The 22,204-nt window shown below is 42.9% G+C and overlaps 3 protein-coding genes across 4 annotated transcripts; 2 read left to right on the forward strand and 1 right to left on the reverse strand.

Annotated features, from left to right (window-relative positions):
* The first annotated feature begins 85 nt into the window (after positions 1 to 85).
* Positions 86 to 8,336, forward strand: LOC121942790 (factor VII-activating protease-like). Its single transcript, XM_042486050.2, has 13 exons — positions 86 to 226; positions 477 to 597; positions 717 to 812; positions 952 to 1,062; positions 1,153 to 1,269; positions 1,363 to 1,473; positions 1,557 to 1,728; positions 2,655 to 2,752; positions 2,853 to 3,246; positions 3,357 to 3,499; positions 3,786 to 3,920; positions 7,319 to 7,464; positions 7,742 to 8,336. Exons 1-13 carry the CDS (start codon positions 167 to 169, stop codon positions 7,907 to 7,909), a joined length of 1,872 nt encoding a protein of 623 aa, XP_042341984.2. The 5' UTR covers positions 86 to 166; the 3' UTR covers positions 7,910 to 8,336.
* Positions 8,337 to 9,597: 1,261 nt separating this feature from the next.
* On the reverse strand, positions 9,598 to 13,476 carry LOC121942874 (E3 ubiquitin-protein ligase TRIM39). The gene is made up of 6 exons (XM_042486166.2): positions 12,639 to 13,476; positions 12,423 to 12,518; positions 11,705 to 11,938; positions 11,604 to 11,626; positions 11,388 to 11,521; positions 9,598 to 11,302 (listed from the first exon to the last, which is right to left on the reverse strand). Exons 1-6 carry the CDS (start codon positions 13,227 to 13,229, stop codon positions 10,704 to 10,706), a joined length of 1,677 nt encoding a protein of 558 aa, XP_042342100.2. The 5' UTR covers positions 13,230 to 13,476; the 3' UTR covers positions 9,598 to 10,703.
* A 921-nt stretch (positions 13,477 to 14,397) lies between these two features.
* On the forward strand, positions 14,398 to 22,128 carry LOC121942952 (delta-1-pyrroline-5-carboxylate synthase-like). 2 transcript variants are annotated; one of them, XM_042486269.2, is made up of 17 exons: positions 14,398 to 14,555; positions 15,103 to 15,220; positions 15,303 to 15,445; positions 15,595 to 15,744; positions 15,861 to 15,965; positions 16,067 to 16,225; positions 16,637 to 16,727; positions 18,120 to 18,244; positions 18,345 to 18,489; positions 18,581 to 18,654; positions 19,103 to 19,202; positions 19,628 to 19,848; positions 19,974 to 20,111; positions 20,209 to 20,404; positions 20,643 to 20,764; positions 20,977 to 21,259; positions 21,376 to 22,128. In XM_042486269.2, the coding sequence occupies exons 2-17, from the start codon at positions 15,124 to 15,126 to the stop codon at positions 21,555 to 21,557; spliced, it is 2,331 nt and encodes a 776-aa protein (XP_042342203.1). In that variant the 5' UTR covers positions 14,398 to 14,555; positions 15,103 to 15,123; the 3' UTR covers positions 21,558 to 22,128. The 2 variants fall into 2 exon arrangements, with proteins under 2 accessions (XP_042342203.1, XP_087942886.1); XM_088086760.1 differs by having other exon boundaries at positions 16,067 to 16,219.
* The last annotated feature ends 76 nt before the right edge of the window (positions 22,129 to 22,204 follow it).

Consider the following 22,204-nt stretch of genomic DNA (forward strand, 5'->3'; position numbering starts at 1 on the left):
GCACAGTTAAAATCAATAAAAGTGACTCAGCAATAGGGACAGTTGCCAGTCAACCCCCGCTGAATCAAAGGTTAGAACTTACACAAATGTTTAGAAAAGGGCAAGCGATCTGCCGACGGTGCACTCTCATTTGACTGTCCTGGATGTCTTCTGATCCACTGCCATCATGAACCTAAAGCTCATCTTCTTTTGCCTCTTCGTAGCAGTGCTCCTCGTACCTGCTGAAGTATGTATTCAATATATGATACGGCTATTGTGTAGCAATAAGCAAATGGCTTTCATTTACAATGTTGCAATGTTTGATAAGACATTTTGCTGGGAATAAAATGCAGTAGAGCTTGTTGTCCATGTTCCTGTTTAAAAAGAGTAATTCACTGCAATGTTTTGTCATAAATGTCATCAAGATTATACAAACCAACTGCATGTTATCTTTTATTAGTATGACTCTTTTGTGATGCTGTCAAATTATTATTCAGCTGAAGCGTAAAAAACACAAACATCGTCATCGAGATGGCCATGGTCATGATCATGAGCATCACAAACATGAGCACCATAAACATGGCAAAAGGAGAGGAGGATTTAAGGAAATTATTGAAGGTGAGTACTTGTTTTTATTCCTTTTATGATATATTGTATATGAAACAGTATTTGACATTTAGTTTTATAGGGTAAAAGAGACAGGAAGAAAATCTTACAAAGTAAAATTACTGTTTCAGATATCTTCTTTAGCATCCTGGAGGGAGCTGGTGATGATGACGATGATGACGATGAAAGTCCTTCAGAGTGGCTTTTTGAACTTCAAGAGCCAGAAGGTGTGAGAAGCAACACTCATGTATTCTGTTTAACTAATTACGCCAATCTGTAATGTTACATTCTCCCATAACAGACTGCATCGCATTCAGAAGCTCTAATTCAAAACTTAAACACCCCTCTTAACTTTTCTCATCTTAGGCGAATGCAACCCAAACCCCTGCCTCAACAACGGAGTGTGTGAGGAGAAAGGCAAGAGGAGATTCAAATGCGACTGTCCAAGACCTTTCAGGGGAAGAAGATGCGAGAGAGGTTGGAAACAAACTCCCGTTTCCCTTGCACACCGGTCACATATGTACAGTATATAGTGAGCAAAAATGAATTATTGTGTCATCTTGTCAGGTCCAAAACATTGTAAAAGAGGTAAATGTGGTCGTGGTGAATGTGTGCTGACTTCAACTCCCCCGTTCTATGAGTGTAAATGCAAGGTGCCCTTCCAGCCTCCTAAATGCAGAACTGGTAAGGAGTATTTCTTTGCCCAAACAAGACAGAATACCTCTTTTCCACAAGTTTCTAAAGCAAGCTTTTACTGTTAACTATTTTTCTCCAAAGTTTCACTGTGTGAGCCTAATCCATGTCAAAATGGTGGACAATGCGTCAGGGACGGTGATGACTTTGACTGCCAGTGCCCTCCAGGGTACAGAGGACGTTTCTGTCATGTTGGTAAATACTGCACCCTTCATTATTATTTTAGTACAGCATATCACCATATCTCATACACTGAATGAGTGAGGTCTTTTTCTCAGGCCCAGATGACTGCTATGTGGAGGACGGAGAGTCATACCGCGGAAATGTGAGTGAGACAGAGGATGGCTATGAATGCCTCCACTGGAACTCTCACTTCATCTTGGAGCGAGGAGTTGACCCCTTCAGCGCCTATGAAGACAAAGATGGACTCGGCCATCATAACTTCTGCAGGTCAGAGGGAAAATAAACAAGTCTATACAAATACGAGTAGACATCTTCAAGATATGGAAGCCCTGAGAAGCAAGTGAGGAAAAAAATATTAATATCCATGGTCTAGGTCTGATAAAAAGGATTTGCCTTTTTGAGGTCCTTTTTTTTAATCCCCATCCATGGAACAGGTGAAAATTTTTTTTTTTTTAAATTTTTTTATTAGGACTAAAAGCATTTACGTTTTTATTCTAGGTGAGTTTTAATTTATCCAGACATTCTAAATACAAGGTACATATAAAACGTGGTTCTATTTAGAACATAAGGTAGTGGCATAGATTGTATAAATAATGGACATAATTACCATGACATTACACACTGGTTTATTTGCTGCTGTTTTGAAGCCTCGAGTTTGTCATTTTGGCAGACAGCTTGTCAAATGAAAAATTTTTTTTTTTTTTGCACCAGGCTGTAAACATTTTATTTTCACTGTAGAGTTGGGCATTTTATTTTATTTTGTGTCTGTTGGGATTTACTCTGTTTTGTAGCCAGTCTCAAGTGGCCTTTCAAGGAACTGCAGTTTTTGGCGCTTGTGCAGTGGCTTCTTTTTTTTAGCCTTGGAGGTTGCCTTTTGGATAATGGTGAGCTTCTGTCTTTTGTAGTGAAAATGAGTATTACAACAAGAAACACTGAAAAAATATTCTGTCAAAAAACTTTTTTTTCACTTGGCAGAACTTTTTTCCCACCTGTTTTACAAAAAAAGAAAAAAATTCGGGCAGTTCGAGAGATTGTCCCAGCAAAATCTTTCTTTCACTTGTTCTTAAGTCCTAAACACAGAAAAGACAATAATTCAAGCCAGACTAAGAAAAACCACTGGAATTTGTCCCTCACTTGCCTCTCAGGTCTCCCATACTAAGAGGACGCTTTCTCACACGTTTTCTGTGACACAGAAACCCAGATGGAGACGAGATGCCCTGGTGTTTCTACAGAAAAGGTCGCAAGTTGTCGTGGGACTACTGTGATGTCACAGAGTGTCCTGAACCAACAGGTCAGCCTTCAAACATCACATAACTTTATGACTAAAATTGACAAAAACAATTTTTATTGTTTTATCTTTTATTGTGTTATCTTTTCGTGTATGTTGTCAGGTGTGACGCCAACTGACATTGTCCCTACCAATGCCGATCCCACTGCTCCCAAGCCCCAGTCTACAAGCCCTAAACCTATAGCAGCCTCCAAACTAACCACCACACCCACAATGACTGAGAAGCCCAGCCAGACTCCACAACCTTCTGCTCCCCCCACTAACGTTCCTCTCCCCCCTACTAAAACCCCTTTACCACAACAGTTTGTCACCTGTGGGCAGCCTCAGCCAAAGAAGTCCATTACACGAATATTTGGGGGTTTGAAAGTTCCTCCTGGGGCCGTACCCTGGCAGGTGTCCCTGCAGGTGAGACCGAAGGACTCCAACCTGGCATTCAGACATATATGTGGAGGAGTTCTCATCGAGAGCTGCTGGGTACTGACAGCCGGACACTGCATGTAAGCAAATCAAAATAAATATGAAAAATCACAAAACATCGCCTGATTATGGAATAGCTTTCACATGTGGTCTTGATCTTGAGTGAATCATGTTTTTTGTGTTTCAACAGCGAACAAAATAAGGACATGCAGGTGGTTATGGGAGGTCTGTCACTGGATGCAGAGGAATCCACAGAGCAAACTGTAAAAGTTGAAGAGGCTATTAGACATGAGAACTACAGAGAGACTCAAACAGCGGTTTACAACGACATAGGTGACCAATGCTTCCCTCACTGAGATTACCAACAGTGTTAGGATGTAATATACAAATCAAAGATCCTTTTGATTCTTTTTACTCAACTAAGGATGAGATTTTAGAGAGTCAAATAGCACTATTATAATTAGATAATTGACAACAGTATGATAGCATTTATAGCCCAGGTTGTTAACTCTTAAAATAGAATTATTGACATTGTGATATAAAAGTACCAGAAGTTAAGTACTTTATCATTTATTTTTTTAATTTTGTTGTGACTTTTATCCATACTGCTTTTCCAAAGGCTTGTTGAGGCTGAAAGGCTCTGATGGAGTTTGTGCCAATGAGACCCAGTTTGTGAAGACAGCCTGTCTGCCTGATGCCCAGCTGCCTGATGGGATAGAATGTAAAATTTCTGGATGGGGTGCCACTGAGGACTGTAAGGCCACTTTTGTGTATTTAGCCACCTATAAAAAAAAAAACAAAAACACTGTCTATTTTTCAGTCAGATATTTTTGGTTTGTTTCAGAGGAATGCATTTCGGAGCTTAATGTTTATTTTATTTTATTTTTTAGTGTAAAAGATCCTGTAAACCTTTATGTCCCTGAAATTACTGAAATCAACAATTCCCCCCCAATCAAAAACATCCATCCATCCATCCATTTTCTTCCGCTTATCCGGGGTTGGGTCGCGGGGGCAGCAGCCTAAGCAGGGAACCCCAGACTTCCCTCTCCCCGGCCACTTCGTCCAGCTCTTCCCGGGGGACCTCGAGGCGTTCCTACGCCAGCTGTGAGACGTAGTCTCTCCAGCGTGTCCTGGGTCTTCCCCCGGGGCCTCCTACCGGTGGGACGTGCCCTGAACACCTCACCAGGGAGGCGTCCTGGAGGCATCCTAACTAGATGCCCGAGCCACCTCATCTGGCTCTTCTCAACGCGGAGGAGCAGCGGCTCTACTCCGAGCCCCTCCTGGATGACCAAGCTTCTTACCCTATCTCTAAGGGAGAGCCCAGCCACCCTACGGAGGAAACTCATTTCAGCCGCTTGTACCCGCAATCTTGTTCTTTCGGTCACTACCCAAAGCTTGTGACCAAAGGTGAGGGTAGGAACGAAGATCGACCGGTAAATCGAGAGCTTTGCCTTTCGGCTCAGCTCCCTCTTCACCATGACAGACCGGTGCAGAGTCCGCATTACTGCAGACGCTGCACCGATCCGCCTGTCGATCTCCCGTTCCATCCTTCCCTCACTCGTGAACAAGACCCCGAGGTACTTAAACTCCTCCACTTGGGGCAGGACTTCGTCCCCGATCCGGAGGGGGCACACCACCCTTTTCCGGCTGAGAACCATGGTCTCAGATTTGGAGGTGCTGATTCTCATCCCAGCCGCTTCACACTTGGCTGCGAACCGATCCAGTGAGAGCTGAAGGTCACGGCCCGATGAAGCCAACAGGACCACATCATCTGCAAAGAGCAGGGACCCAATCCTGAGGTCACCAAACTGGACCCCCTCAACACCCTGACTGCGCCTAGAAATTCTGTCCATAAAAGTTATGAACAGAATCGGTGACAAAGGGCAGCCCTGGCGGAGTCCAACCCTCACCGGAAACGAGTTTGACTTACTGCAATGCGGACCAAGCTCTGGCACCGGTCATACAGGGAACGGACAGCCCGTATCAGGGAGTCCGAAACCCCATATTCCCGGAGAACCCCCCACAGGACTCCCCGAGGGACACGGTCGAATGCCTTCTCCAAGTCCATAAAGCACATGTGGACTGGTTGGGCAAACTCCCACGCACCCTCAAGGATCCTGCCAAGGGTCCAGAGCTGGTCCACAGTTCCACGACTGGGGCGAAAACCGCATTGCTCCTCCTGAATCTGGGGTTCGACTATCCGGCGGGCCCTCCTCTCTAGTACCCCCGAATAGACCTTACCAGGGAGGCTGAGGAGTGTGATCCCCCTGTAGTTGGAACACACCCTCCGGTCCCCCTTCTTAAAAAGAGATGTCCACGCAATGTTGCAGAGTTGCGTCAGCCACGACAGCCCCACAACATCCAGGGCCTTGAGGAACTCCGGGCGGACCTCGTCCACCCCCGCTTTTTGGCCACCTCGGTAACCTCAGCCCCAGAGATAGAGGAGCCCACCCCCGAGTCCCCAGGCCCTGCTTCCCCAACGGAAGGCGTGTCGGTGGGATTGAGGAGGTCTTCGAAGTATTCCTTTCACCGATCCACAAAGTCCCGAGTCGAGGTCAGCAGCGCCCCGTTGCCACCATACACAGTGTTGACAGAGCACCGCTTCCCCCTCCTGAGATGCCGGATGGTGGTCCAGAACCTCTTCGAAGCCATCCGGAAGTCGTTTTCCATGGCCTCGCCGAACTCTTCCCACGCCCGGGTTTTCGCCTCGGCGACCAATGCCGCCGCACTCCGCTTGGCCAGTTGGTACTTGTCTGCTGCCTCCGGAGTCCCACAGGCCAAGAAGGCTCGATAGGACTCCTTCTTCAGCTTGACGGCACCCCTTACCGCCGGTGTCCACCGGCGGGTTTGGATGTTGCCGCCCCGACAGACACCGACCACCTTACGGCCACAGCACCGGTCGGCCGCCTCAGCAATGGAGGCACGGAACACGGCCCACTCGGACTCAATGTCCCCGGCCTCCCCCAGGACATGGTCGTAGCTCTTCCGGAGGTGGGATTTGAAGCTCCTTCTGACGGGAGACTCTGCCAGACGTTCCCAGCAGACCCTCACAATGCGTTTGGGTCTGCCAGGTCTGACCGGCGTCCTCCCCCACCATGGGAGCCAACTCACCCCCAGGTGGTGATCGGTTGACAGCTCCGCCCCTCTCTTCACCCGAGTGTCCAAGACATACGGCTGCAAGTCCAATGATACGACTACAAAGTCGATCATTGAACTGTGTCCTGATGCCAAGTGCTCAAATGGACACCCTTATGCTTGAACATGGTGTTAGTTATGGACAATCTGTGGCGAGCACAGAAGTCCAATAACAAAACACCACTCGGGTTCAGATCGGGGGGGCCATTCCTCCCAATCACGCCCCTCCAGGTCTCACTGTCATTGCCAACGTGAGCGTTGAAGTCCCCCAGCAGAACGAGGGAGTCCCCAGAAGGAGCAATCTCCAGCACCCCCTCTAAGGACTCCAAAAAGGGTGGATATTCTGAACTGCTGTTTGGACCATAGGCACAAACAACAGTCAGGATCTGTCCCCAACCCGAAGGCGTAGGGAGGCTACCCTCTCATTCACCGGGGTAAACTCCAACGTACAGGCACCGAGCTGGGGGGCAATAAGTATTGCCGTCCCCGCCCAGCGCCTCTCACCAGTGGCAACTCCAGAGTGGAAGAGAGTCCATCCCCTCTCGAGAAGACTGGTTCCGGAGCCCAAGCCATGCGTCGAGGTGAGGCCGACTATATCTAGTCGGAACTTCTCAACCTCGCGCACCAGCTCAGGCTCCTTCCCCACCAGAGAGGTGACATTCCACGTCCCCAGAGCTAGCTTCTGCAGCCGAGGATCAGACCGCCAAGGTCCCTGCCTTCGGCTGCTGCCCAGCTCACATTGCACCCGACCCCTACGGCCCCTCCTACGGGTGGTGAGCCCACGGGAACAATCAAAAACACACATATTACTATTCATTTGTCGTGCTATTTATCAATCTACAGTACATTGTTTTGGTGTGATTTGTGTTGGTCATATGAGGCGCAAAGATGTCTGCAACTCACACCAAAACTATCTGGACTGATAAGTAGCACTACAGGAAAGAGGAAAAATATGCAGTTTTGATTTGGGGTTGAACTGTCCCTTTAAAGTCTGATTATTCCACCTTCTCTCTGCAGCTGTTTATGGTTCCAACCACCTGCTGGAGGCCAACGTACTGCTGATCAACCAGGACAAGTGCTCTGAACCTGATGTTTATGGCAAAGTCCTGGATAATACTATGTTCTGTGCTGGCCACCTGCAGGGAGGAGTGGATTCCTGTCAGGTTTGTAAAAAAAATTAAATGCTATTATTCAGAACAACTGCATGACTGATTGATCTGGAGTGAGTGCAGCTGCGACATCCAATCACATTATCTATGTGTGTTTGGCCGACTTTGAGAAAGTTGATTTAGTCTGAGTCAGTGGGACTACCATGTTTACGTGTATTTTAAAATACCAGTTTTAGTCGGACTAACACCATAATGTGAATTTTTCTAACATTAAGTAAACGTACTGAGTGTGTGCATTCGCTATCTAGTCAGCTGTTTGCTCTTGTTGTAGGGCGACTCTGGAGGACCGCTGACTTGTAAGGAGAACAATGCGAATGTTATTTACGGCGTGGTGAGTTGGGGAGACCAATGTGGACGGAAGAACAAGCCCGGGGTCTACACACGGGTTACTAACTATCTGAACTGGATCAAGTCGAAGATTCAAGCAACATCTGAATAAACACACTTTTACTATTCACCATGCCAGTGTGGCCAAGTGCTTAGTGATGTACGGAGCAAGTCTTACACATCGTGATTAAGCTTTTTAGGGTTTTTGTGTAATTGTACCCAGTATTTTGCTTTTCGGGTCTAGATGTGCAACAATTTTAAATTCCAGTGCTACTTAATAAAAATTTCATAAAGAACTAATTAAACATTTTATCAAATAGTTTTGTTGTGGAGTAAATACGCATTGTCATTTAAGCTTAATGTGTTTTTTACGATTTATATATGACGTAGAAATGCAATGTGATCTGAAACCTTTTATCAAAAATGATGTGTGGTGGAGAAGGAAAGACAAAATAAATGTTAAATATGACTACCCGGAGCCCTTTCAGAGAAAAAGTGACATATTTTTCAATAAAGCTTGTTGGTAACTTTATAAAAAATATTTTTTGTCATATTTGCTGAAACTGTTACTTTGATCAGACCTGAGGATTCAAACATGGCTGTCAGTTATGTCAATCACTGCTTGTCAACTGCTGTCAAACTGTTGAAATAGGCAGCGTTTGATAAAATATTAGTGAAGAATCTGTCACTGCATTGCCTATTTCTTGCCTCAAATGTTTTCAGAAACATATTTCAGTGTACTGTTTAGCTGTAAAATGAGAAAGCTGGTCTGGCCAGTGGGCGGTATTTCCAACATGGCTGCTGAGTGAAGATCAAGACCAAGAAGGTTTACTCTCATTCCAAAACATGGGGTTCATGAAAAGAAACAAAACTAAGTACTGAGGTCCCAGCAAGTAACAATATAATGAGACACTCAAATCTAAAACCAGCAGAAACAACGAATAAATGCAATTAAATAAAATGATAATCTAAGATTAATAAAACAAAAACACACAGATAAAAACAGTAGACATTTTAAAAAGCAAATGCATTCATAAATATAACCATAAAGTATAGTCACAAACTTTCTCATTTCACAGGTAAACAGTACACTAAAATATGTTTCTGAAAACATTCAAGGTGAAAAATAAACAGTGCAGTAATAAAGTCTTGGTTAATAGTTGATCAGCACTGTTTAGTTTGACAGTCTGGCAATGATTAACGTGATTGGCAGCTGCATTAGAGATTCATCGGCTGTCACTGGCCATTTTCTGTGCACCACCGCCTGATTCTAGTGAATACTTGTAGGGGCAGAAGGGACATGATTTTTTTTTCATCTGGTTCATGTACTTCTTTCAGAATCATTTCTTTCAGAATCACTTCAATCAAACTATCACTTAGTTTCAGAAAATATGACACAAAGTTATTTCAATCAAGCTCATTATTTGTAAGTTGTCTCTCAACAAGAATTACGTTATTTTTGTAGTATTATAGGAGATTAATGAAAGAAAACAAACTTCTAACAATAAGCAAAGATATCACAATTAATTGAAGAAATGTCACCAAATGTATCAGTGATGGCAAAGCATGAATAGCATATGTAGAAATAGGATATTTACATCATGCTGATATAGGCTTCTTATAGTTTACTTCATCCTTGGCTGTCCCTTCATGCTTTTCTTTGCCTCATGTTTTGTCCTCACTGGGCCCCACTCATAGCAACTCCCCTGACCTAGAGAAGGGGAGTCATAGTGGATGAATGTGCCAAAAGGGATTTTATCTACAAATTTATTAGCTGCCCATCCAGGTTTTCATGAACATGTCTTTTATACACAAGTACACAAGACGACTGCTCAAAATCAAATAGGGTTGCATATTCTCACACTTTTGTAGAGCTGACAAGGTTCTGTTGATGAACCGCAAAACACGCTCCAGCTTTAAAGTGTATGAAACTGTCCTTGGTGACAGATGATTGGCCTTTCTGGTTATTGTGTTCGCTGTAGGGCAGCAACTCTGTAAGGTCACTGACATGTGAGAACGGCGGCACGCATGCAGTCCATGGTCTGATGAGCTGAGGGGACAGTGGGACAAAGAATGAGCCAGTAGTTTAAACACGGGTCATTTACTTCCTGAACCACATCAAGTCAAACATGAGAGCTGCTAATCTGCCGAGCGAACAGATTAGTCTTCAGCATAAACAATCGTTGAGGATGCACACGATACTACTCAATGAAATATTTACCATACATGACACTGAATGGGTAATATAGATACGACTATGGATCATAGACTAGAGCAGTGGTTCTCAACTGGTGGGTTGCAGTCCAAAAGTGGGTCACGGGTCTATTCTGAATGGCCCCTAAATGATTTTTAAACGTGTGAAGTTTGTATAAAAAAACACTTTATTTTAAAGTACAGTGAATTTCTGGCATAGAGCTTTTATTTTTAAGTGTATTTCTGTTTATTCTTGATATATGTTTTATTTTGTCTTTTAAGTCGATGTGTTGTTTACATTTCGTAAAAAAAAAATAAAATAGAATATGTGATCATTTAGAATATATGGACATTGAACTAATTGACTAAGGAGAAATCTGGACCCTGTGACTGGACCAGTTGGGAACCACTGGACTAGACTAAAAAACTTTAAATATCTCTTCTTAACTATTTCTTACATCACAGCTCTCTAGGATCACAAGACGCACACAACAATACAGTATATTAACCCTTGATTTCTCTTCCAGCGCTCCTGGTAATGAGAAATATATGTTAATATAGAGGTAGGTGAATTCTTAGATCATAATGTTAGTGTCATCTGGGACAGACTGAGGCAGAAAAACTGGTGACGTTCATGTAAGTTTGAAAGCTACACATCTTTTACAGCATGAAAAACTTTGTTCGCAACAGTCATTTAAGGTTGTCTTTTAATTTCACTTTTTAACCTCGTCTTCGTTTACATGCCAGTCCCAGGGGTCCTTAATCCAAAACAAAGTAAGTGGCTGCTTGTTGAGTCCGTTCACATCAATGCATGGGTTAAACATGGGATAGAGAGGCTCCGTGCACTGCATGCAGAAAGAGTGCAGCAGAGTGGTAGTGTCAGCATCGTAGAATGACAGCTCCCCCTTCTGGAGATTTGCCAGTATGCCCAGTTTCTTGACTCTCTTTCCCACTGACAGCTGCTTCTCCTGGGTATCATGACATGCCAAGTACTGTCCATCTCCATGGTAGATGCACCAGGATGTGTTGTTCACACTCACACTGGAGGAAGTCTGACTTGGACCGTCTTTTTTATCAGCTGACCCAGTAGTCACACCCATTAGCCAGTATGGTTTCTCCTGGACGATGACCTCCCAGTAGTGCCGGCCGCTAGTAAAACTCTCCTGAGCCAGAACACTGTACTGGGAGTCATATGGCCGAGGACTCGGAGCGTCACTGACAGGCTCCCTTCTCCAGTACACCTGTTTCTTGTCCTGGGATATTTCCAGTTTCGGATGCGCTGACTTGGAATCCAGAGCTGGACAACTTAGATCTGCAAATATAAAATCCACATTCAGTACACAACTGAGATAGAGGGGGTTGATTTTAGATAGCAAAATGTTGGATTCTTTACTAACTTGACCACATTCGGGGAAAGTGTTGGGAGAGAGCCACTGAGAGGTCATCCACCAGCCGCTCTACTGTTCTCAGCTTCTCAAGGTCACACAGATCTTTGTTTACTTCTTGGATTGGTGCTAAATCCAAAGGGTCGCTACAATAAAAACTGAACACCGTTAGAAGACAAAAGTCTTACCAAGAGAAGGCAGAAACACATAGAGTGATGATATACTCACCAAAGATTCAGTGCTGTGATTTGCTGTTGAGAATGAACAGGTCAAGTACAAGACTTTCACATGATTACAAAAACACACTGTCGTAATATTCGGCAACCTACCTGTAGGAATTGCAGCTCATTTGTTTCTTGGAGAAGTGATTTGCTGGAGGCTCTGAGACTGTCGATCTGTTTGATCTGAGTCTCCATGATGCCCCTCTGGGCCTCCAGCCACTCTGTCATGTATGACTCCTCTGCGTCTATAATTTGCATCATCAGACGCTCGTCACCATCCAGCACGACACGGATCCTGCTGTACTTGTCTGAGATTTTTTCACGGAAATCTGCAGCAGACTTCTAGGAAATTAATTAAAACAACATTATAAGCGAGGATACTATGAAGGAGAGATGCTTGCATAATCAATTCACATTTTTTACGAAAAAAAAGAATGAATATTCACTATCTTGAATAATATATACTTCATCATATGTTTGCCAAAATAAATTACATGGGTATGTTTTTTTTTTTTTAAAGTAAACACAGAGTATAATACTAGTTACTGAGAGTACATTTGTGGAAATAATACTTGTACTGTTAATACTACTAATTACATGGTCTCAAATTGAAATATGTAAGTGTGCTAACATATTGCAAGCATTATAAAAGAAAATGGTTTGTAATTATGATTTTTTCTTTCTGTTTTACCATTACCATTTGGTAATGGCACATTGATTTTTGTTTTTATAGCCCCAAGTACATAAAAAAGCAAAGGCTTTTTTCCATTCCTTTTTACTAACTAAGTTCACAGGCTTGAAAAGATTTATTTCAAATTGACTGTACCACTGTTTGTGTATACAACGTCTCCAAGTCCTTGATGGCATGTTCTGCTTCACTTCTCCTCTTCAGCAGTTGATTCATGGTGGTCTCTAACATGCTCTAAAGACAGAAATACAACAGGCCTATAGAACATAAATACCATGACAGAGAAATATAGCAATAATCATGACATTTGCAAGGAAAATAAAACGCATTAGCCGACGACAAAACACTATTCACCTTGAAGTCTTTGCAGGCGTCATGGAGTTGAGACGCCCTGTGGTTCTTGTGCGTGCCAACCAGGACACAGAGACAACACACAGGGACCCTGTCCTCCATACAGAAGAGCTTGAGCTCATCACGGTGCTCCCTGCACTTCAGAGACAGCGGATCCCCCGTCACCTCCACAAGTGTGTGCTCCCTCAGAGCAGACCTCTGCTGGTGCAGCAGGGCGTGAGCCTGGCACAGAGACGCATCACAGGTCAGACACGTCCTTATTGCCACTGATGATGTCTCTATGCAGTGGTCACAGAGGACAGTGGAAGATGATTCCCTGCTTGGTGTTGCTGTCTGTAGCTCTGCTGTTGACGGCCTGTTAGTGGTGAAGTCCTTTACTTTCGCTTGAAGGCTGGTGTTTACCTCCAGAGTGAGGTCAGACTGGAGGAAAATCTGACACTCAGGACAGAAGAAAGGACCCACATCAGACCCATCTGTTTCCCAGACAGCCTGGATACAGGTGAGACAGAAGTCATGTCTGCATGGCAGCGTCACAGGATCCGTGAAGAAGTCCTGGCACACGGGACACTTTAAAGTTTCCTCAACAGTCCCCATAGCTCTGCTGCGTGAGGCTGTGATGGCAGCTCACTGTGCACTGTGCTCCTGGCCTTCCTGCTCATGAATGTTTCACAGGCCTCTCCTGGCAGGCTGCACACGCCACTCATGTGCCTCAGTGTCAGATTACTGAAGATGAGATGAAATCTTCCACTAGCTGATTTAACGCCATTGACTCTCAGGGGACCACACACAACTGAATCGCACATTTCCAAAAAAATGGATTAAGTAAACGAAGTCATCAATTATTTGTACATTGTTCAAAAATCGATCTAATCTGAATTTAAGGTCAATTCAAGTTCTTTTTTATGAGCTTTTAATCCTATCTCACTGTCTTCCTCTTTAAATGAATTATTTGTAGTTAACCTTGAATTGAGATTATATTGCACAAATAGTGCTTACAGTAATATTCAGTGATGCCTAAAGTAGGTCTATAGTTATGCAGATCAAACCTCTGCTCAACAATTTGTTATTAACATGTTCCCATTTCTATAATGAATTATATGTTATTAAATTGTATTCAGTTTATTTGACTGAAATAATTTTTAGGAGTGTTGATTATTTTTAACACTGGTTGTGTTTAAGATAAAAAGGACTATACCTTATTTATTAAAGTAGGAGGTTGACTGGGAGTTGAATTTATTTATTTTTTAATTTTTTATTTGTAAAGAAAACATATATTTAAAATCTACTTGCAGGTTTTGGGGTTCTGAGAATATTTAAAATAAATTAGATTTACAACTATTTAAAGTTGAATGTCCCCTCTCTAAGCCAAATAAAAACAATACTCCCTCAAAAGGGCCTAAAAAGTTATCTAAAATGCCTCCCTCGTTCTGCACCACTCTCATAAATAACGAACAGTTCCTAACTGCATCAATATTTTCACTACAAAACATGTACGTATCTCACGTAAAACCATTCAGATGTCTTGTACGACAAGGTGTCTGCACTCATTTGTTATAATTTCGTTTGCTGTTGCGATTAATTTGATCTCTTAAAGTAGACAAATATGAGCTGTCAGCGTTGTATATTTTTACCCTCCTTCACCGTGCTTGTACTTCCCATAGCTACGTAAGCATCTACCCATCAAAGGCACCATCTCTGCGTACGTAAGGACTAATTTGCGTAAATCCCTTTCTTACTACGTTAACATATCCGGAAATCCTGCGTACACGTCGTTCGTGCATAACTCAATTACGGCACTTCCCAACCAACGTGGGCTGTGGATGTGGCAGCAAAGCAGCGCCGGTCCGGTTGACTACGTGTCTCCTTCGGTCCACACACAAGTGTTGCTGTGTTTGGTTTTCCAGACTTTCACATTGTCAGGTAAGGAGTCATTTTGCACAACATTTAGTGGGTCCATGTTGTCTAACTAGCCGCTAAGCTAGGCAGTGAGGTAGCTCATAATAGCTAAAGCTAGCTAGCCTTAGCTAGCCTCAGGGTTGACAGCAGTGACACTAGGCACTCAGCTGCAATATGTTAGCCTTATTGACTAACTTTCAGGCTTAAATGGCTTCACATATGGTAGAGTTTATTTGCATGAACAGCACCTATACCCTGGATTTTCCTTTAACTGTTACCCGTTAGCTGATATGTGTAAGATAACAAGTCCAAACATCATCTTCAGTGGGTCAGTGTGTCAAGTTCAAGCACCAACCTGCTGATAACTTCATGGCACATCATTCAAAGCTTTTCAGTAAAACTGAAACAATTTACAAATAGATAATACTCATTTTTATATATAATATTTTCTTTATATATTCATTGTTGTGTATATTGCCAAGTACACAGTCTGTCTTATCATATCCAAAAGCTGCTTATCTCAGATGAAATGATGTTAGAGTAACCTGACACTGGTTTCTGTTTATCACAGCTCTCCTGAAGTAAAAGTGCAATGTTTGCCAGGCTGGCCTTGTGCTCTCATCTGCCATCCAGAATCTGGCAGTCAAATGTCTGTCCAGTGTCCATCAGAGCGTATTCCAAGGCCAATTGTAAGTAAATCTTGATTTGTATACTGTAATGTGCTCTTTGGTGTGTGCTGATGTGTAATAAAATTTTTTTTTTCCTCTGCAGTCCCACGTCCCCATGGGAAGTCATTTGCTCACCGCAGTGAGTTGAAGCAGGCCAAACGTATTGTGGTGAAGCTGGGGAGTGCTGTGGTGACACGTGATGAGTGCGGTCTGGCACTGGGTCGACTGGCTTCAATAGTAGAGCAGGTAATAACGTATTAATATTGTTGACACAGACAACAGAGGAACTTTAATACGTGGGCTCAAGGAAGACTTATGAAACAAACTGGACTTAGGGAGTGATCTTGGTTGAGAAGGAAGAACTTGAATGTTACAGCCTTTGTGTTTCCTGTCAGGTGGCCATGCTCCAGAATCAAGGCAGAGAGATGATGATTGTCACCAGTGGCGCTGTGGCATTTGGGAAGCAGAGACTGAGACATGAGATCCTGCTGTCTCAGAGCGTCAGACAAGCCCTGCATTCTGGACAGAATCAACTCAAAGAAATGGTGAGTAATTGTTTTTAACACTGTGAATTTTAAGTCGACTCATTGAGAAATGCTTAAATATTACATATGCATTGTGTTTATAGACTTTTAACTTAAGTAAAATCTCTGTTTTGCAGTCAGTCCCAGTTTTGGAGGCAAGGGCATGTGCAGCTGCTGGACAGAGTGGTCTGATGGCATTGTATGAAGCTATGTTCACACAGTACAGTACCTGCACTGCACAAGTATGTACTCCACAAGTACAACAAGCATTTTCTCATAGTTAACAGAGGTTTTTTTTTTTTTAATGTCACAAGCTTCTCCACATTTCTGTCCTATTCTGTAGATTCTGGTCACCAACCTTGATTTCCATGATGAGCAGAAACGTCGCAACCTGAACAGCACGCTTCATGAACTGCTGCGGATGAACATAGTTCCCATCATCAACACCAATGATGCTGTTGTTCCGCCCCCTGTTCCCAACAGTGACCTACAGGGGGTAAATGTGGGTACTGTGTGAAGGGCATGTTGGGAATGCTGAATGTGGCTCTGCATTGTGGTGGTGGAGTGCTTAAATCATGTGTAAATGAAAGACGTATGTTTCATTTCGTTTACATTTCCACCTTCACTAACATAGATTTACTTAAACACAATTTTATTTATTTTAAAGGCTGCTTTAAATGTTCTCTGCTAATTCAAAGTGTGGCGGTCTTGTTTTCTGCCATTTTGTTGTGCGCAGACCTGCTTGTGTTATCTTCTTTTGGAAAAAGGTGAACATGTGTTGTTTGTCCTTTCACTGAATGGGTTTGGGAGGCTTTTGTTGCATGGTAGCAACTGATAAGATGTTATTATACAGTATAATGTGAGATAAGGGAATTTTCCTTTTGGCTTAATGAAATTTCTGTTCGTATTCTAGGTTATAAGCATCAAAGATAATGACAGCTTGGCTGCACGGCTGGCTGTTGAAATGAAGGCGGACCTCCTTATTGCCCTGTCTGATGTTGAAGGTACAGAAATCACTGCTAATTGGGAGATTGGTGATGATTTACCTTACATTTGTGCATTAACATTTGTATTCATTGTGTGTTATTAGATGTCAAAGGGCTGCGGCTAAGGATTGTTTTTTCTATCGCCAATAAATCATTTAATTTGCATTTCAAAAAACATCCCAAATACCCATCATAAGTAATCCAAAAACCCAAAGAAATCTCTGCAAATAGTTTATTTTATCTTATCAATCGTAACCTCCCCAAATATACTTAGTTTGCTGTGATGTGAAACAAAAAAAAACAACAACCTGTAAAAAAAAACAAAACAGTTGTATAGTGTCATCTGTGGCTCTGAAGGGAGCTTTCCAGAGTTTAAAAAAGTAATATGTATTATAGTAGTAATATATGTTATAATCAGGGTTTCATTGGCTTGCCAGGGGCCTTAAATTGTTCACAGAAAACCTGTGTAACAAACTGGAAATGTGAGGGTTTTAAAGACACGGGCAATTGGAAGGTAGATGCGGTGAGTTAAAGATGCTGCAGAGTTCGGTTACATAATGGGGAATGCAGGATCAAGTACATTTTGAGCTTTTTCTGAACTAGAGACATAGGCCATATTTAGACTTGTTACATGCATTCATCACAAATGGACTGTGCCAAATACAAGTGTAAATGACCACCAAGATGCATGGGGATCTGATCACTCACATCACTGCCCAAATGCTCTAAGACACATCTGACCGCTTACCCCTTGTAGTGTTAATGCTAATGCATCATTATGCATTTCCGACTACATTATCAGAGCAGGACAAATGCTCTAGAACGCACCCATTATATGCTGAGTTGGACAAAATGTTGTGGGATCATCCATTATTTTGCATCATGGAATGAGACATGTTGAATTCTACTGACAGTGATACCTCCAGCTGTACTGATGCCGGCATGCTGCAGAGCAGCTGGCAAAAGTGTGGACTTAATAACTGTGCAGGGCAGTAATGAAATCTTAACATAAGTGGTAATCTAGAGAAGCATTATAGGCACTGCTCGGAACATCAGTCTGTCTTTGCTGTCATGTTCAGATCACCAAAACACATGTTAATACCATGTCTAAACAGGCCCTAAAAGTCAGAATATTTAAGCATCAGCCCATCCAGGTTTGTGTTTTGTGAGTTCCTCAACTTTTAGGAAGTGTAATGCTTAATCGCTGGAGTACTTTAAACAGTGAATCAAAACCGTCATTAATCAACTTGCAATAATATTCTATCACTGCATTCCTTTTATTCATGAACATTTTATGTCAGCGAGTTATCTGCTAATGGAAACTTTGAATACGGTCTGTCAGTATCAGTGTGATCGATGTGTGTTCTGGTTCTGTGAAGGATTAAAAAGAAAAAAAAATCTATTCCACAGGCCTATATGACAGTCCCCCAGGAACAGATGATGCCAAACTCATTGATATATTCTATCCTGGAGACCAGCAGTCAATCACGTACGGCACGAAGTCCAGAGTCGGCATTGGCGGCATGGAAGCCAAGGTCAGCATGACAGTCGATATTTTATCTCAGAGTGTAAACAGGACTGTGTAGTTTGAAGAATGAAAAAGTTGCATTATACTCAATCATGTTGTCTTGTCAGGTGAAAGCAGCCCTCTGGGCACTACAGGGTGGGACGTCGGTCGTCATCGCCAACGGCACACATCCTAAAGTCACAGGCCACGTCATCACGGACATTGTTGATGGGAAGAAAGTTGGCACCTTCTTCTCTGAAGTGAAACCTGCAGGTACAAGGTCAAACCGTCTGTACTGAATATCTCACCTGCTTGTTGTGTTTGTTGTTTTTGTATTTGATGTCTGTATTATTGACACCACCAGGTCCAACTGTGGAGCAGCAGACAGAGATGGCCCGACATGCAGGAAGGGCTTTGGCCTCCCTGAACCCTGAACAGGTGAGTTACTTGCTCCCTCAGTTGGTTAGGTTTTAAAATGTTTTTTGTATTTAAAGATTATTTTCTAATGGGGTCCACATTTGTTTTAGGTTTGATTACAGTAGAATCATACTCACACAATGGAATAAGATTTAATGCTATATATTTAGCACTGATATATCAAGATTTAAAACATTAGATAAAGTCCCCTAAATACAGCATATTGGCCTCGTTGTATCATTCCTAAATGAATTTAAATGACAAGATTACAACAGAGGGAGAGCATCTCTTAGGCAAATATAATAAATTAACAAACCGTATCAGCACTAAAACTAAAAGAGTGAATCATTCTCACAACAGTGTGCAGGGGCCAAACTCATTAGGCTCACATTGTACTGGCAGCAGCTTTAATTACTCTTGATTATGGTATTTTTTAATCAAGCTGTGGTGTGTGTGTGTTTGCTTTCAGAGAGAGGAGATCATCTGCTCTCTTGCTGAGCTGCTTACCGAGAAGAAAGATGAGATTCTAAGTGCCAACAAGAGAGACATGGAGTTAGCCGTATCATCAGGTACAGAGGCACAGAGAAGACACTGATCACTTCAATCCACAGCCACATGCAACGGATCACTCAGCTGTAGCACTTGTACTCAGGGAAACTGGCATATGAAGGAGGCTTGGATCATCTGGTTTTCAGTGTTGACTGACATTTGTCTAACTTGTGGTGTGCATCAGCCATGTTGTTAGTAAGAGGCTTACTAATACACGTTGCTGTAGTTGTAAATGTATGAGTTTTGTAGGTGTCATTGTGTACCCTGTGTTATAGGGCACATTAGCAGAGAAAAAGAGAGACCGTCTGGAGACTGGATAAGCAACATTCTCACTCCTGTTCTCCCATACCTTTTGTTGTAGAAAGTAAAATACATTGTCTCTACAGAGATCTATAGATTATTGCATTTTTTGGTGTTTTTATTCATTTATTCTTTGTCCTCATAGGTCGATTGTCTCAGCCTCTGATCGACCGCCTGAGTCTGTCAACTGCTAAGCTCAACAGCCTTGCTATCGGCCTCCGTCAGCTAGCCGTGTCCTCCAGGGATAGCGTGGGTCGGGTGCTGAGGAGAACCAGGGTGGCCAACAACCTCGAGCTGGAACAGATCACGGTCCCCATCGGTGTCCTGCTCGTCATCTTTGAGTCGCGTCCTGATTGTCTCCCACAGGTCAGTCAAAGCAAACACTCAGCCTGCAGCGTGTATTATCATTAGCTGTTTGCCTGGAAGACTTTTTACATCTTTGTCATTGGAAGTCAGACTCAGTTTTTCATGTATTTAATCTTGTGTTTTAGGTGTCGGCTCTGGCTATTGCCAGTGGAAATGCTTTGCTCCTGAAGGGGGGTAAAGAAGCTTCCAACACCAATAAAATTCTGCATCAACTCACCCAGGAGGCACTTTCCATTCATGGAGTGACAGATGCCATTCAGCTGGTAAAACAGAGAGCATTGTGAGATTGAAACACAGTGTGAATTTTGACATGTTTACTCAAGTGTTCTGTGACATTATCAACTTTACGTTGATGTGTAGGTGAGCACACGTGAAGATGTCGAGGATCTGTGCAGACTAGACAAGATGATTGACCTGATCATTCCAAGGGGCTCATCCCAGCTTGTGCGAAACATCCAGAGGGCAGCTAAGGGGATTCCTGTACTAGGCCACAGCGAGGGCGTCTGTCACGTCTACATAGACAGCGATGCCAGCATAGACAAAGCTATTGATGTTGGTATGTGCTCCCTATGTGTAGCTGTTGTTAACAGATGTTTCCATTTCTGCATTGGTGTGGTCACAGTGATTTAAAAGTTGTGGGGAAAAAAATCTTTTTCATGTTTTCTTTGAGTACACCTGGCAGTTGCAATTAATATTACTTTAAATGTTGCCCAAGAGTCGTGGTTATTATCTTGTTTGGGTAAAGCACAAACTGCTGAATGAATATACCTGTACTAACTCATGTGTCATTGCAGTCAGGGACTCCAAATGTGACTACCCTGCAGCCTGCAATGCCCTGGAGACGCTCCTTATTCACAGAGATTTGTTGAGAACTCCTATTTTTGACCAGATCATTGATATGCTGAGAACAGAACATGTAAGAAAGATGCACCGGCACTCCACACTCTTATTATTACACATAACAATACAAGATATGGTTACGTTTTTTTATTTTTTATTTTGCTGATGGTTTGTGCTTCAGAATCATAAACAAACTGTGGGGGGAAAGATGGCACTTAATTGAGGTCAGTAAAGTACAATTATTTTTTTATTCTATTGTTAAAACAATGTGTCATTGTTTTCTCTCAGGTGAAGATCCATGCAGGCCCCCGGTTTGCATCCTATCTTACTTTCAGCCCATCCGAGGTGAAGTCACTGAGGACGGAGTACGGGGACCTGGAGTGCTGCATTGAGGTGGTAGACAGCATGCAGGACGCTGTGGACCACATTCACAAATACGGCAGCTCCCACACTGATGTCATTGTTACAGAAAATGAGGAGACGGCCGAACAGTTTCTGCAGCAGGTGGACAGCGCCTGCGTGTTCTGGAACTCCAGCTCTCGCTTTGCCGATGGCTACCGCTTTGGCCTTGGTGAGTACAGTATAACTTTACTTCTATATGCTGTCAAAGAAAAATATGAGAATACACGTCCTATTGTAAATGGATTTAACCTGCTGCGGTGTAATTTTGTTGTACTTATTTTTTAGGAGCTGAGGTTGGCATCAGTACGGCAAGAATACATGCCAGAGGTCCAGTCGGTTTGGAGGGGCTTCTTACAACCAAATGGGTCCTAAGAGGGGACGGGCACACTGTGGCTGACTTCTCGGAGCAAGGCAGTATGAAATACCTTCATGAAAACATCCCCGTCCCCCAGGGGAGCTTTAATTAGGTGTTCAACCAAAGAGCCACCAACAGGAGTCAAGGTACTTGATGTCTATCCAGAGTTTACGTAAAGGTTTGTGTCTGCCAGTAGAACTTCAACTTTTTTGGCTGCTGCTTCATCACCAGTATGAGTCTGCTGTTGGTGCAGAAAGCTTGCATGCAGACCAGAGGCTACTTTAACTGGACAACCAAGTTCCTGGTTTTATAAATCTGTGCATCAACCTGTGGGATCAGTCCAATACGAATCTTCTGAGACAATTACTGGTTGTTACATGACTGGTGAGAGAAAAATATATTATGGTAAAAAGAATTAAAAAAACATTATGTATGTGTGACAGGTGAAACAAACAGTATAAACAGACAAAGCTCTTTCCTCTGTAAGGTCATTTTTATAGTAGCAGGAATAAAATCATTGGCCCAGCTGTGATTTTCTAACTTATTTTTCTACATACAAACTCTCCCTTGGCCTTTTTGTAATTTACTGTAAGTGTTGTTTGTGCAGGATCTTGGTCCAAATTTATTTTGCTGTCCTTTCTCTTTGCACAGATGGTTTAATAAATATGCTGTACAGTTCTTTACTCATGGTTTTGTGTTGTTTCTGTCACAAAGTGTGTAACATTTAGGGAGATTTAGTGGCAGCCAGGGGTGAGGATT

The sequence above is a fragment of the Plectropomus leopardus genome, chromosome 13, assembly GCF_026936395.1.
Source record: "Plectropomus leopardus strain MGB_pleo_1.0 chromosome 13, ASM2693639v1, whole genome shotgun sequence".
In the NCBI taxonomy this organism is placed as follows: Eukaryota; Metazoa; Chordata; class Actinopteri; order Perciformes; family Serranidae; genus Plectropomus; species Plectropomus leopardus.